The 11,183-nt window shown below is 47.0% G+C and overlaps 6 protein-coding genes across 11 annotated transcripts; 3 read left to right on the top strand and 3 right to left on the bottom strand.

Annotated features, from left to right (window-relative positions):
* The first annotated feature begins 49 nt into the window (after window positions 1–49).
* Window positions 50–1,077, top strand: LOC6593838 (haloacid dehalogenase-like hydrolase domain-containing protein 2). The gene is made up of 4 exons (XM_002018664.2): window positions 50–164; window positions 230–526; window positions 599–815; window positions 871–1,077. The coding sequence occupies exons 1-4, from the start codon at window positions 76–78 to the stop codon at window positions 1,033–1,035; spliced, it is 768 nt and encodes a 255-aa protein (XP_002018700.1). The 5' UTR covers window positions 50–75; the 3' UTR covers window positions 1,036–1,077.
* Window positions 1,057–4,489, bottom strand: LOC6593839 (alanine--tRNA ligase, cytoplasmic). Of its 2 annotated transcripts, XM_026988016.1 has the most exons (3): window positions 4,463–4,489; window positions 3,194–4,199; window positions 1,057–3,130 (listed from the first exon to the last, which is right to left on the bottom strand). In XM_026988016.1, the coding sequence occupies exons 2-3, from the start codon at window positions 4,186–4,188 to the stop codon at window positions 1,225–1,227; spliced, it is 2,901 nt and encodes a 966-aa protein (XP_026843817.1). In that variant the 5' UTR covers window positions 4,189–4,199; window positions 4,463–4,489; the 3' UTR covers window positions 1,057–1,224. The 2 variants fall into 2 exon arrangements, with proteins under 2 accessions (XP_026843817.1, XP_002018701.1); XM_002018665.2 differs by lacking the exon at window positions 4,463–4,489 and having other exon boundaries at window positions 3,194–4,202.
* Window positions 4,490–4,712: 223 nt separating this feature from the next.
* LOC6593840 lies at window positions 4,713–5,582 on the bottom strand. Its single transcript, XM_002018666.2, has 2 exons — window positions 5,431–5,582; window positions 4,713–5,369 (listed from the first exon to the last, which is right to left on the bottom strand). The coding sequence occupies exons 1-2, from the start codon at window positions 5,547–5,549 to the stop codon at window positions 4,817–4,819; spliced, it is 672 nt and encodes a 223-aa protein (XP_002018702.1). The 5' UTR covers window positions 5,550–5,582; the 3' UTR covers window positions 4,713–4,816.
* A 119-nt stretch (window positions 5,583–5,701) lies between these two features.
* On the top strand, window positions 5,702–6,334 carry LOC6593841. Its single transcript, XM_002018667.2, has 2 exons — window positions 5,702–5,941; window positions 5,999–6,334. Exons 1-2 carry the CDS (start codon window positions 5,705–5,707, stop codon window positions 6,263–6,265), a joined length of 504 nt encoding a protein of 167 aa, XP_002018703.1. The 5' UTR covers window positions 5,702–5,704; the 3' UTR covers window positions 6,266–6,334.
* LOC6593842 (dolichyl-diphosphooligosaccharide--protein glycosyltransferase subunit DAD1) lies at window positions 6,257–6,736 on the bottom strand. Its single transcript, XM_002018668.2, has one exon. The coding sequence runs from the start codon at window positions 6,674–6,676 to the stop codon at window positions 6,335–6,337; it is 342 nt and encodes a 113-aa protein (XP_002018704.1). The 5' UTR covers window positions 6,677–6,736; the 3' UTR covers window positions 6,257–6,334.
* A 586-nt stretch (window positions 6,737–7,322) lies between these two features.
* Window positions 7,323–10,963, top strand: LOC6593843 (proton-coupled amino acid transporter 1). 5 transcript variants are annotated; one of them, XM_026987353.1, is made up of 6 exons: window positions 7,324–7,780; window positions 7,892–7,954; window positions 9,025–9,196; window positions 9,249–10,161; window positions 10,230–10,402; window positions 10,471–10,963. In XM_026987353.1, exons 3-6 carry the CDS (start codon window positions 9,061–9,063, stop codon window positions 10,713–10,715), a joined length of 1,467 nt encoding a protein of 488 aa, XP_026843154.1. In that variant the 5' UTR covers window positions 7,324–7,780; window positions 7,892–7,954; window positions 9,025–9,060; the 3' UTR covers window positions 10,716–10,963. The 5 variants fall into 5 exon arrangements, with proteins under 5 accessions (XP_002018705.1, XP_026843153.1, XP_026843154.1 ...); XM_026987354.1 differs by lacking the exon at window positions 7,324–7,780 and adding an exon at window positions 7,786–7,803; XM_002018669.2 differs by lacking the exon at window positions 7,892–7,954 and having other exon boundaries at window positions 7,323–7,780; window positions 9,261–10,161.
* Window positions 10,964–11,183: the final 220 nt, after the last annotated feature.

Raw genomic sequence — 11,183 nt, 5'->3', positions numbered from 1 at the left:
TGTCGATAGTATCGCTGCCTTAATATATGTTATTAAATGTTTTTGAGTGGTCGTGGGATAGGACAATTGAGAAGGATGTCCATTAAAGCCGCGCTCATAGATCTCAGCGGCACCCTGCATGTGGAGGATGAGCCAACCCCAAATGCAGTTGAGGCATTGGCCAGGTAAACCATATCGAAACATGTTTAACTGTATGTATAGTGTGTTCGTATCATTATCCCATATACAGATTGCGCGATGCTGGAGTGACTGTTAAATTCGTAACAAATACCACCAAGGACTCTAAGGGGACTTTGCACGAACGTCTCTGTAGGATCGGCTTTGAGTTGGACCGCTCGGAGATCTACAGTTCCCTAAGCGCCGCTGTCGCTTTTGTGCACAATGGAAAACTAAATCCATACTATCTCTTGTCGGAAGATGCACGCCAGGACTTTCCGCCAGAGGATCCCAATCGGTGCCAGGACTCGGTGGTAGTTGGTCTAGCCCCCAAGGCATTCAACTATGAGCAAATGAACAAGGCTTTTAAGTAGGGAACAGCGTCCGAGGGAGGGGTTCTTGTAAGGTTTATTATTAATGTGCCTCTGCATCTCCGCCGCAGTGTTCTGCTGCAGAATAAGGAGCACAAACTGGTGGCCATACATCAGGGGAAATACTACAAACGATCAGATGGCCTGGCCCTGGGACCTGGCTGCTTTGTCAAGGGTCTGGAGTATGCAGCAGGATGCACCGCAGAACTGATTGGCAAACCGAATCCATACTTCTTCAAGGGGGCTTTGGATGGCCTTGACCCATCGTCGTGCGTGATGATAGGTGATGTAGGCATAAACCACATTTAAAATCGTGCAGTCTTGCTTTAAATTCTGTTTGTAGGACGCCAATGATGATATTGGCGGAGCAATGGCCATGGGTCTCCAGGGTATACTCGTTAAGACTGGTAAATATTTACCAGATGTCGTCCTGTCGCCGCCGCCCACAGCTTTGGTAGAGAATTTCGCCGATGCAGTCGATTGGATACTCAAGAAAAATCAAGCTTAAAACCAATTAAAACTCTATCGCTTATAGTAAGTGTATACAAATGCTGCTTTAGTTTTATAAATAAGCCATCAAATTCGTTTGAAATGCTGTTTGGAACAGATCAAAGCATTATGCAAAAAAGGTTTTTATCAAATTTCTGAGTAATTATAGGACTTTCGATTTTTGTGGATCTCTGGAGATCTGTGTGTTTTAGGCCAACTTTGACTGTGCAAACTTGGTGGCCAACTGAATGATCTCCTCGACGCGGTCGTAATTGCTGCCCGAAGCTTGGGCAGATTCTGGCTTACCACCACCCTTGCCGCCGAGAGTCGGGGAGACATGCTGGACCCACTCGTTTGCCTTCAGGCCCTTCTCCACAGCACTCTTGGGCACCGAGCTCAGGCAGAAAATCTTCTTAGAGTCGGCATCCACGGAGAAGAACATAGCGGCAGCATCGGGCAGCTGGGTGCGCACCTGTTTGAGCGCGGCATCGAGTGCCTTGGTGTTGTTAAAGGCCTCCAGCTGCTGGACGAGCACGTTGGCCCCGGGATTGGCCTCGCACAGTTCCTTGGCGCGCTCCACCACATTCACAGAGACGGCTGCCCGCAGGGAGCGCTCCTTGTCGTCGAGCGTCTTCTTCAGACCCTTCAACAAATTGCGCATCTCATCCTTTTTCACATAGGGAACCGTGGCGTGGGATATCTGTTCTGTGAGCTCGACAATCTCCTTGACATGCGACTTTGAATCCTTGCCCGATTTGTCCGCATCGATGGTGGCCTTCAGCTTCACAATCTCCTGCTCAAAGGCTTCCGATTTCTTGATGGCCTTCAGGGCTTCTGGCCCGGTCAAGGCAACAATACGGCGGATGCCCTTAGCTATGGCCTCCTCGCTGCTGATCACAAAATCCATGATATGACCCGAACGTCGGAGATGAGTGCCGCCGCAGAACTCCACCGAGGTCTGCTCTCCGGCCTCGGCATCGGGATTCTGCTCCAGCTCGTCCACAGGCACGCCAAACGAAATTACGCGCACTGGATCGGGGTAAACCTCGTCGAAGACCGAACGCAGGCCGCGTATACGCTTAGCCAGAGCTAGCTTCGACTCCTTGGCGTAGATGGGGACATTCTTGTAGACCATATCCTTCGTTAGCTGCTCCGTTTTGGCCACCTGTTCGATGGTCATAGCGGCTTTGGTGTTGAAATCGAAGCGCAGCTTCTCTGGCACCACCAGCGAGCCCTTCTGTTCGGTGTCCTTACCGAGGACCTGCAGCAGGCAGTGATTGAGGGCATGCGTAGCCGAATGATTCTTCATGGTGAGCCAACGACGCTCCTCGTCGATGTGCAGCTGGAGTTCATCACCGACTTTCAAGGTGCCCTCGACAACGCCAATGTGCAGGATATAGCCACCACGATTGTAGACACGATCCACCAGGAACTCATTCGCCTCGTCGTTCAGCTTGACAAGCGCACCCTGATCAAAGATCTGGCCACCGCTCTCGGCATAGAAGTTGGTTTTGTCCAGGACAATGCCCGCCTTTTGGCCATTGCTGATCTCGTTTACGAACTGATTCTCGAAGCGAAGGGCAACGATTTTACTTGTGCATTCCTGATAGTTGTAGGCAGAGTCCCGCTCCTCCGACACGGCCTCGTATTTGTATTTGAATGAATCGTTGGTGGGTGGCACGCCCTGCTCCTGCAGCTGGGAAATGGCATGCACATCCAGATTGATCTCCTCAATTTTGCTGGCACCCTTGCCCTGCGAGAGCACATAGGAGTTCTGTTTGGCCGCCTCATAGCCGGCCATGTCGATTTCCAGCGACTTCTCCTCGGCCATCAGTTGGGTGAGATCCACGGGAAAGCCATACGTGTCGTAGAGTCGCCACGCAACGTCTCCGGGTATGATGGACTGGCTGCCCAATTTCTCGATGGTTCGATTGAGTAGATTGCGGCCACGCGTCAACGTTTTCAGGAACTGCAACTCCTCCTCATTGATGATGTCAATGATGTGCTGTGGGTCCTTCTTGACCTCCGGGAAGGCATCCCCCAGAAGATCGACAACGGTGTTTACTAGCGTACCAAAGAAACCAGGCTTGGCATTCAGTTTTTCCGTGGCATAGCTGATGGAAAAGATAAGTTCTTAAACGTTCTATATTCTCCCATATTCCTCTTTGATTACTCACCGAACAGCACGTCTAAGGATGCGGCGCAGCACATAGCCACGACCAGTGTTATCCGGAGTACCGCCATCAGCCAGAGCAATGGTGATGGTACGGGCATGATCGGCCAGGACGCGGTAGGCCATGTCAATGCCATCGACATCATCGGCACCCACGCGACCCTGGTAGGCTGGGGCACCAGTGCCGGCCTGGATGGCCTCGAAGAGTGGGACAAACAGATCTGTATCGTAGTTGGAACGCTTATTTTGGATAACCGAGACCAGGCGCTCGAATCCCATGCCGCAGTCGATGTGCTTTTTGGGCAGCTGCTTGAGGCTGCCATCCGATTCGCGGTTGTATTGGATGAACACAAGATTCCAGATCTCCAGGACATCGGGATCGTCCATGTTGACCAGCTCCGGCACGCTGCGGCCACCGATGCGGTCAAAGTGCAGCTCAGAGCAGGGTCCACAGGGACCGGTCTCGCCCATCTCCCAGAAATTGTCCTTCATGCTGCCCGGTAAAATGTGCTCCGGCTTCAGTCCCAGATCCAGCCACAATTGCTTGCACTCCAGATCGGGTTCCAGGCCGCTGGCCTCGTCGCCGCCAAAGTACGTCACATACAGGCGATCCTTGGGCAGATGAAGGCGATTTGTAAGGAACTCCCAGGCCCAGGTACAGATCTCCTTCTTGAAGTAGTCACCGAATGACCAATTTCCCAACATCTCAAAGAACGTATGATGGTAGACATCTTTGCCGACATCGTCCAGATCGTTGTGTTTGCCACCGGCACGGATGCACTTTTGCGTGTTGCACACACGCACCCACTTGGACATCTCGCTGTTGGGATCGGCGGTGCCCAGGAAGATGGGCTTGAACTGATTCATGCCAGCGTTGGCAAACAGCAGCGTTGGATCGTCCAGCGGAATGGTGCTGGATGAGTGGACATAAATGTGCTTCTGCTCCTTGAAGAAGCCCAGATAGGCGTCGCGCACCTCCTTGGCAGTCAAGAACTTCATTTTGTTGGGTGCTGCTGCAACGACAGGAGTTGGCGGTTGTGAATGCAAAAATAATGGTTGCCACGCGACAATGGGCTCAGACTGTGTGAGCGCAGCGCTCTCCTAACCCCACAGAGAGGGCGAAAACCCCGTCAGTGAAAGTCCACTGCTCTACGTGATGAAATTACACAACTACTATGCTATTTAACAGGAGAATATCAATCAGTTGTTTGACCTCTTACTGCGGGCCTCACCAGCAGAGCTCTTCGACCAAAACAAGTTAGTTATTACTCACGTTTTCAAAAAATGCAATGCAAACAAATTTCGTCAGACTGCAGCAACGTGCAGATGGTCAGACTCTCAGGAATATACCGAAATATACCGTCTAATTTTAAAAACATACCGATGGAATACCGTCACCCACTTAACCCATTGAGGGTCAATGGCCATCTACAAGAAGCAGCAGTTGTTTTATACAGTTTCGGACGTACTTTGTGCAATAGAAAACTACCACAAACTTAGTCTAATGAAAATTAAAACTGATATTTGAATGCACCGAATATGCAATTATATTTTTATGTGGAAAAACTTAAACTGGAGTAGCGAGCTTTTCAAGAGTGGCGGCCCGTAATGGGTTAATGAACTGCGCTTAAAAGTCGATTCGCTGTGGCATGTGGTCCTGTTCCAGCTGATATTCAATCTCCTTCATACGCAGCATCACACTGAAGTTCTGCTTTTCCTGCTTGTATGTCAAATACATGGCCAGGAAAGCCTGGAAGGCTATAATAGCGGTCAGTGAAGGTACAATGGGACGCGTAAACTGTCGCCACAGCATGAACACTTCTTTGGGGCTCTCCGTAATCGAAGGTAGCCGGTATGTGTAACAACGGGTGGCAAACATAAATGCTGCAAAGGGCGCCAGTATCGTTGGATAAACGATTCCCAGGCTGGCTTGGAACGCTGCACTCCGTACTTGTCTGCAAATCGGACACTCGCCCAGCGGATCCAGTAGTATGGGTCGCTGTATGAAGAACTTGTGCGTGAGCATGGTGAATATGGCGGGTACAACAACAATTGGCATATAACTGGACAGCCGTCCATGGCTGCCGAGCCGAAGTTTGGTCCGGTAGTGATTATTGATATAGGCGCCCGTTGCAGCAGCCATAGCACTTAGAATCCCAGGCGCATAGCGCAGAGACCATCTGTAAAGAAGGGTTTTGTTTAGCTGTTAGGTAAGCGGTAACATGTGTGGTTCATACGTACACCTCTCCAAACTTGTCCCAGGCTGTTATTATCTTCCATTGGTACTTTAAAGCTTGATCTTCGGAGATCATAACAGCATCTTTTGGCAGTTGCTCGGGCTTGGCACGAGACAGTGCCATTTTATTTTAATAAATAAAAATAAATTAGCGACGTATAAGAGCTGTTGCAGAAGGTTTTGTCAGTGCTGTAAAGCATAGAAACCGGTGTCGTTAGTGTTGTAAAATCTGTAAATCTTTGGACCTTTGGAAAAGTAGTTTTACTTCTTGTTTTAAAAATGCCTCGAAATCAAAAATCTCGAGTTACTCCAAATCCAAAAAACCCAGTGGCTGCTCGCGCCGAGGCAGCCGACCGTCCACACGCTGCCGTTGGGTCAAACAATGTGTTGGCTACTCCTACTTTAAATTCTTCTGTGCGCCCGCAGGACGAAATAATACGAATCACAAAAGATATTTTGTGTGCCATTGATGAATTGGAGCTCACGCCGCAGAGTCAGGCTGCACTGGCTCCAAAGGTGAGTATCATAAAACAGTATCAATAGCAACGTAGTAAATGGTCAAAATTCTCAAAGGTTACCCAAAAGATGAACTTTCTACCACACCAAGCAGTGTTCAAGGGTTTGGTTCCTTTAAATGTCAACGACTCGATACTGCCGCCCAAGAAGATAGCACGCAAGCCGTCAAAGGAGAATAGAGCAAAGACAGCAGAGCCGGAACTTGAGGACTACGTGCAGCCAATAGCGCCCAAACAATTGAATATACCCGACCCCGAGCTTCATTTGGAGTTTAAACCCGAACCGTTCAACTTTCTCGAGGCGTACAAGAAACTCTTCAAATAAAGTTATAATTTATTTTACGATTCATTAATATATGCGAATGGTAGCAGTACAAATGTTATTTTCGTCCATTTAACCAATAAAGTTCATCACCACCAAATGCAGAATCACATGGGCAAAGATGAAGTCAGCAAAGCCGCGCTCCGGTGAGATGCCTGCGAACACGGCCTTGTTCTGCGGATTGGCCTGGAGACGGAGACACACTCCCAGGACGAAGCAACTGACGGTACTGATGAAGCCGGACAGGAACGAGTTGAACGGGAAGGTGCCCACCAGGCAGCAGTAAACAAACTGAATGATGCCGGTCAGCAGTATGTAGCACAGGTAGATGTCCACCAGCTTGAGTTTCTTTGTCGTGTTCTGCACATAGTCGTTGTAGAACTTCGATATGACGCCGGTGATTTCGACCACCATCTTTCTGCCGTTTTTAATGTATTTATTTCGGGAAATTGAGGCGAAAAAGTCGAAAATTGTACAAGATTCGCCCAGACACGTCACGAATAGAGCTGACAAAAGATGGCACTTTCGATTATATCGATGGGGCGATATATTGATGGTTCAACGATCGATGGTTACACACACTAACATTTTATGCTTTGACTTAAACCTTATTTTATAAACAATCCAATAAAAGGAAGTCCTTAAAGTTGGCCAATCTTACCGAGAATTGATCTATCAATTGGATAAAAATATGTCTTCACGGCTAAGGGTCCTAGGTAGCTAGCAATATTACACCGAATATCAAATAGATGAATTTGTTGGACCACAGGGTATTAAAATACACTTAACGAAAATTATGAATTTAACACAGTTTTGGTGAAAGACATCGTGTTTTTTTTAAGTAAAACTGAAGGATAGAAAGGACCTACTAGTGCAATTATAACTAGCATTATTTTCCGCGGTTCTTCGGAATATTTAACATAAATTTCGAAAATGAGACGATATATTTCTTACACTGTCTTATCGATAGATCCGCTGTCGACAGTCGGGTCACAATTGGCTAATTCGGTCGCAGGTATAATATTTAATGTAAACTGATTCAAAACAGATCGTAACGTGTGCCTAATGACAATAACAAAACATGCACTGATGTTGCAACAGGCTGTTGACTGTTAGCGTGGAAAAGAATTGGAAGCTGTTATCAGGAGAAAAGTGTCCATGAATGAAGGCGTAGTGGGATGACAACGTGAATCATTGTTGTTGCTTTCTTGTTGCTTGTTTCACAGATTCACATCAATTTCGCACACCACAGCTAGGTGGCACAATCGCGCGAAATACACCCGCTGCTAGCACACGCATGCCTCTCTGCACCTAAACACCCCACACATGTGCATGCAATCTGGGAGTACTTCAATTTTAATTTGATTTTGCACCCAGATACAAGTTGTACACTTGCGCATCGACGCTGTGACCTTCGCAGGATTGGGTCTCGTCTCGTGTCTTCTGCACCGCTTTCATTGTCAGTGTCAAGAAGAAAAATCAATGGAGGACTTGACACCATTAACCAACCTTCAACAGGTAGAAAATACATACATATACGAGTATGTACATATACATTTTGCATGAATTTATATGGGAATTTTTCCATTTTCAGTTGATTTTCATTCTGTTTATTATGATTTCTTACAGTTTTAGTTCCAATAATTCCACAATAACTACTGTGCATTCCCAATATTTTGTGACTTATTATCCGTAAGTGAAAAAATGTTATTACATGCATATCTTTATAATTGCTTAACGTTTTATTGTGCAAGTCGGTGGTGGTGCAAGGTCCGGTGAAGATAAGAGGATATAACCACCAAGCACCTTTTATTTAAGATGATTTATGCTTTGTTTGCTATTCTTTATGGTGCACAAACAAAGCTTAGTTTAATTATGAGAGAGATGTTAGAAAAAGCAGCACCCAGTCTAGCGATAAAGTTGTAGACCTGGAAAGATACAAGTACTTACTTCACCCACTTTTACTATATCTAAATCTATTGTGTATCAAAATCTCTGATAGAATAGACCTTTTGGCAAGTGCTTGTTATATACTTTATACTATAGTGGACTATCTTCTGTTTTGAACTCTTATAAATCACACCTCGCTTGTAATATACTTCTTCGGAAGTATTCAATTTCGCTTAGTGACAGAAATTGTACGAGAAAATTACTGCTGTATCAACAATGAGAAAAATATGGGTGGATATTTGATAACTTGTTTGGATATATATTATATAATTGTGGTATTCTGATGCATAGTATTATGATCGGTGGCGAGCTTGATGATATGTAGGTCTTATCGCGCCCTCTGTAGAGCTTGTTTTTGTGTTTTCGAGCTTGGGAGCTATACGAAAGTGAGTCACTGGACTCGAAAATTTGATATCGATTTGTGGATGTATGGATGGGACGGAGGCTTGCGTTACATTTAAATGTTTTTATATCAGGTCGAACTTCGAGTCGAGTCAAGTCCAAGGCTGCGGCTGAGTGTCTGACTATCTGCTTCCTCTGCCTCGAAATTTTCCACTCCCTCCGCTGCGTGGGACTGGGACGCGCTTCTGTCTGTCTGCACTATCAGAAATTTGTTATTACTCGTATGCACGCATTGGAAATCGGGGACTAGTGGAAAAACTGAGTCAGCGGAAAATTTTACAAGTCGAAAAGCGGGCATCGTTAACGCATAGAGGTTCAGTGCGATCTGTGCGGCCGCGGAGAATACATGTACACATCTATTCCCAGTCGCTCTTAATTGATCAAAGCATCAATTCGTACATCTCTTTTAGATTCCGATTCCGGAGGGTGCGGCACGCAAGAAAAAGATGACGGAACGCCAACCGTTGCTGCTCCAAAGCGATGCATCGGACTATGAGGCTAGCCGGGGACCAGCACGACCGGCCCGCAGCTCGCCGCCTGACAACACGCTCGTTAATGTCCACAGCGAGGACAGCATAGCAGGTAAGTGCTTGTTGAAGGTGCAATGGTTCGAATAAAGAGTTCACCCCCACAGTGCATGCGGCAGCCTCGGCCTCGGGATCCGGAGACGAAGATCAGGCGGCTGTGGACAAGGGCAGCTATAATCCCTCTCTCCATCGCACCCTGGAACATCCGACATCCAACTCGGAGACACTGGTGCATCTGCTGAAGGGAAACATTGGCACTGGCATTCTGGCCATGCCGGACGCCTTCAAGAATGCCGGTCTCTATGTGGGTCTCTTTGGCACGCTAATTATGGGAGCCATTTGCACGCACTGCATGCACATGCTGGTCAACTGCTCCCACGAGCTGTGCCGGCGGCTGCAGCAGCCGGCCCTGGACTTTTCAGATGTGGCCTACTGCAGCTTCGAGACGGGACCGTTGGGTCTGCGGCGATACTCTCTACTGGCCAGGCGGATCGTTACCACGTTTCTGTTCATCACACAGATTGGGTTCTGCTGCGTGTACTTTCTGTTTGTGGCGCTGAACATCAAGGATGTGATGGATCACTACTATAAGATCAATGTGCACATATATTTGTTGATTATGCTGATGCCTATGATTGTGCTGAACCTGGTGCGGAACCTCAAGTATCTGACTCCCGTTTCCCTCATTGCGGCGCTACTAACGGTGGCCGGACTGGCCATAACCTTCTCGTACATGCTGCACGATCTGCCCGACGTGCACACGGTCAAGCCGATAGGTACATGGGCCACGCTGCCCCTCTACTTTGGAACAGCCATATACGCCTTTGAGGGCATCGGTGTGGTGCTGCCGCTTGAGAACAATATGCGAACACCCGACGACTTTGGCGGTACCAGGGGCGTTCTCAACACGGGCATGGTAATCGTCGCCTGTCTGTACACATCTGTGGGCTTCTTTGGCTACCTGAAGTACGGCGAAGACGTCAAGGGCAGCATTACACTTAATCTGCCGCAAGGCGATGCGTGAGTTGAAAAACTTTCCATTCACAATTCCTTCATTACACACATCTCTTATACTCTTAATCTTTCAGCCTCTCGCAGCTGGTGCGACTTACCATGGCCGTGGCCATCTTCCTCTCGTATACGCTTCAGTTTTATGTGCCCGTTAATATTGTAGAGCCGTTCGTTCGCAGCCATTTTGACACTACGCGGGCCAAGGACTTGGCAGCGACTATCTTACGAACAGTGCTGGTCACTTTTACTTGTACGTATAAATAGAAATCTTTGCTTGATGGTTCCCCTTCTAATATATTCTGTTTATTCCTTACACAGTTCTGTTGGCCACCTGCATTCCCAATCTGGGCTCTATTATTTCGTTGGTGGGAGCCGTCAGCAGCTCTGCATTGGCTCTCATTGCGCCGCCAATTATTGAAATTATTACGTACTATCATGTGGGCTATGGCCGCTACAATTGGATGCTATGGAAGGACTTCCTTATCCTGATCTTTGGACTATGTGGCTTTGTCTTCGGCACTTGGGCAAGCCTGGCTCAAATTTTAAACGATAGAACTCATTAAACAGGGAAAAGTGTGTGCGAATTTACGAATGTCGAAGGCTTTACGTAGCAGTCGCGAACTCTACGAATATTTATATAATTAGGTTGTTTGCCCCCTTTTTTAAAACGTGCATCGAGCACAGTGGCGGTGCTCAAATTTTATTTTATTTATTTTTTGTCCACGAATCAGTTGCAATTCTGTGTTATCCATTAGCTACAATTCTTGTACCAGACAATAACTAGCATTTTAAGTATACAATTTTACATATATGTAGTTTTTTCTTGATTTAGTTTTACAGTTTAAAGGAGGATTTTATTCGAGGACCGCGCCGCGCACAATGCCAAAAGTGATTTTTTCTCGTAGTATTCTTAAATAAATTATTGTTTAGACTTTACTATGGATCCGCAGTAGTCTAGGCCGGATCGGTGTAGATCTTTCCAAAACAACGGCTAAGAATTTACCAGAAACGAACTTTAGCTATAGCCTAAC

Source organism: Drosophila persimilis, unplaced genomic scaffold, assembly GCF_003286085.1.
Source record: "Drosophila persimilis strain 14011-0111.01,24,50 unplaced genomic scaffold, DperRS2 tig00000124-arrow-pilon, whole genome shotgun sequence".
Classification (NCBI taxonomy): domain Eukaryota; kingdom Metazoa; phylum Arthropoda; class Insecta; order Diptera; family Drosophilidae; genus Drosophila; species Drosophila persimilis.
The sequence above is the reverse complement of the archived record's forward strand: the minus strand, read 5'-3'. Positions and strand labels throughout refer to the sequence as shown.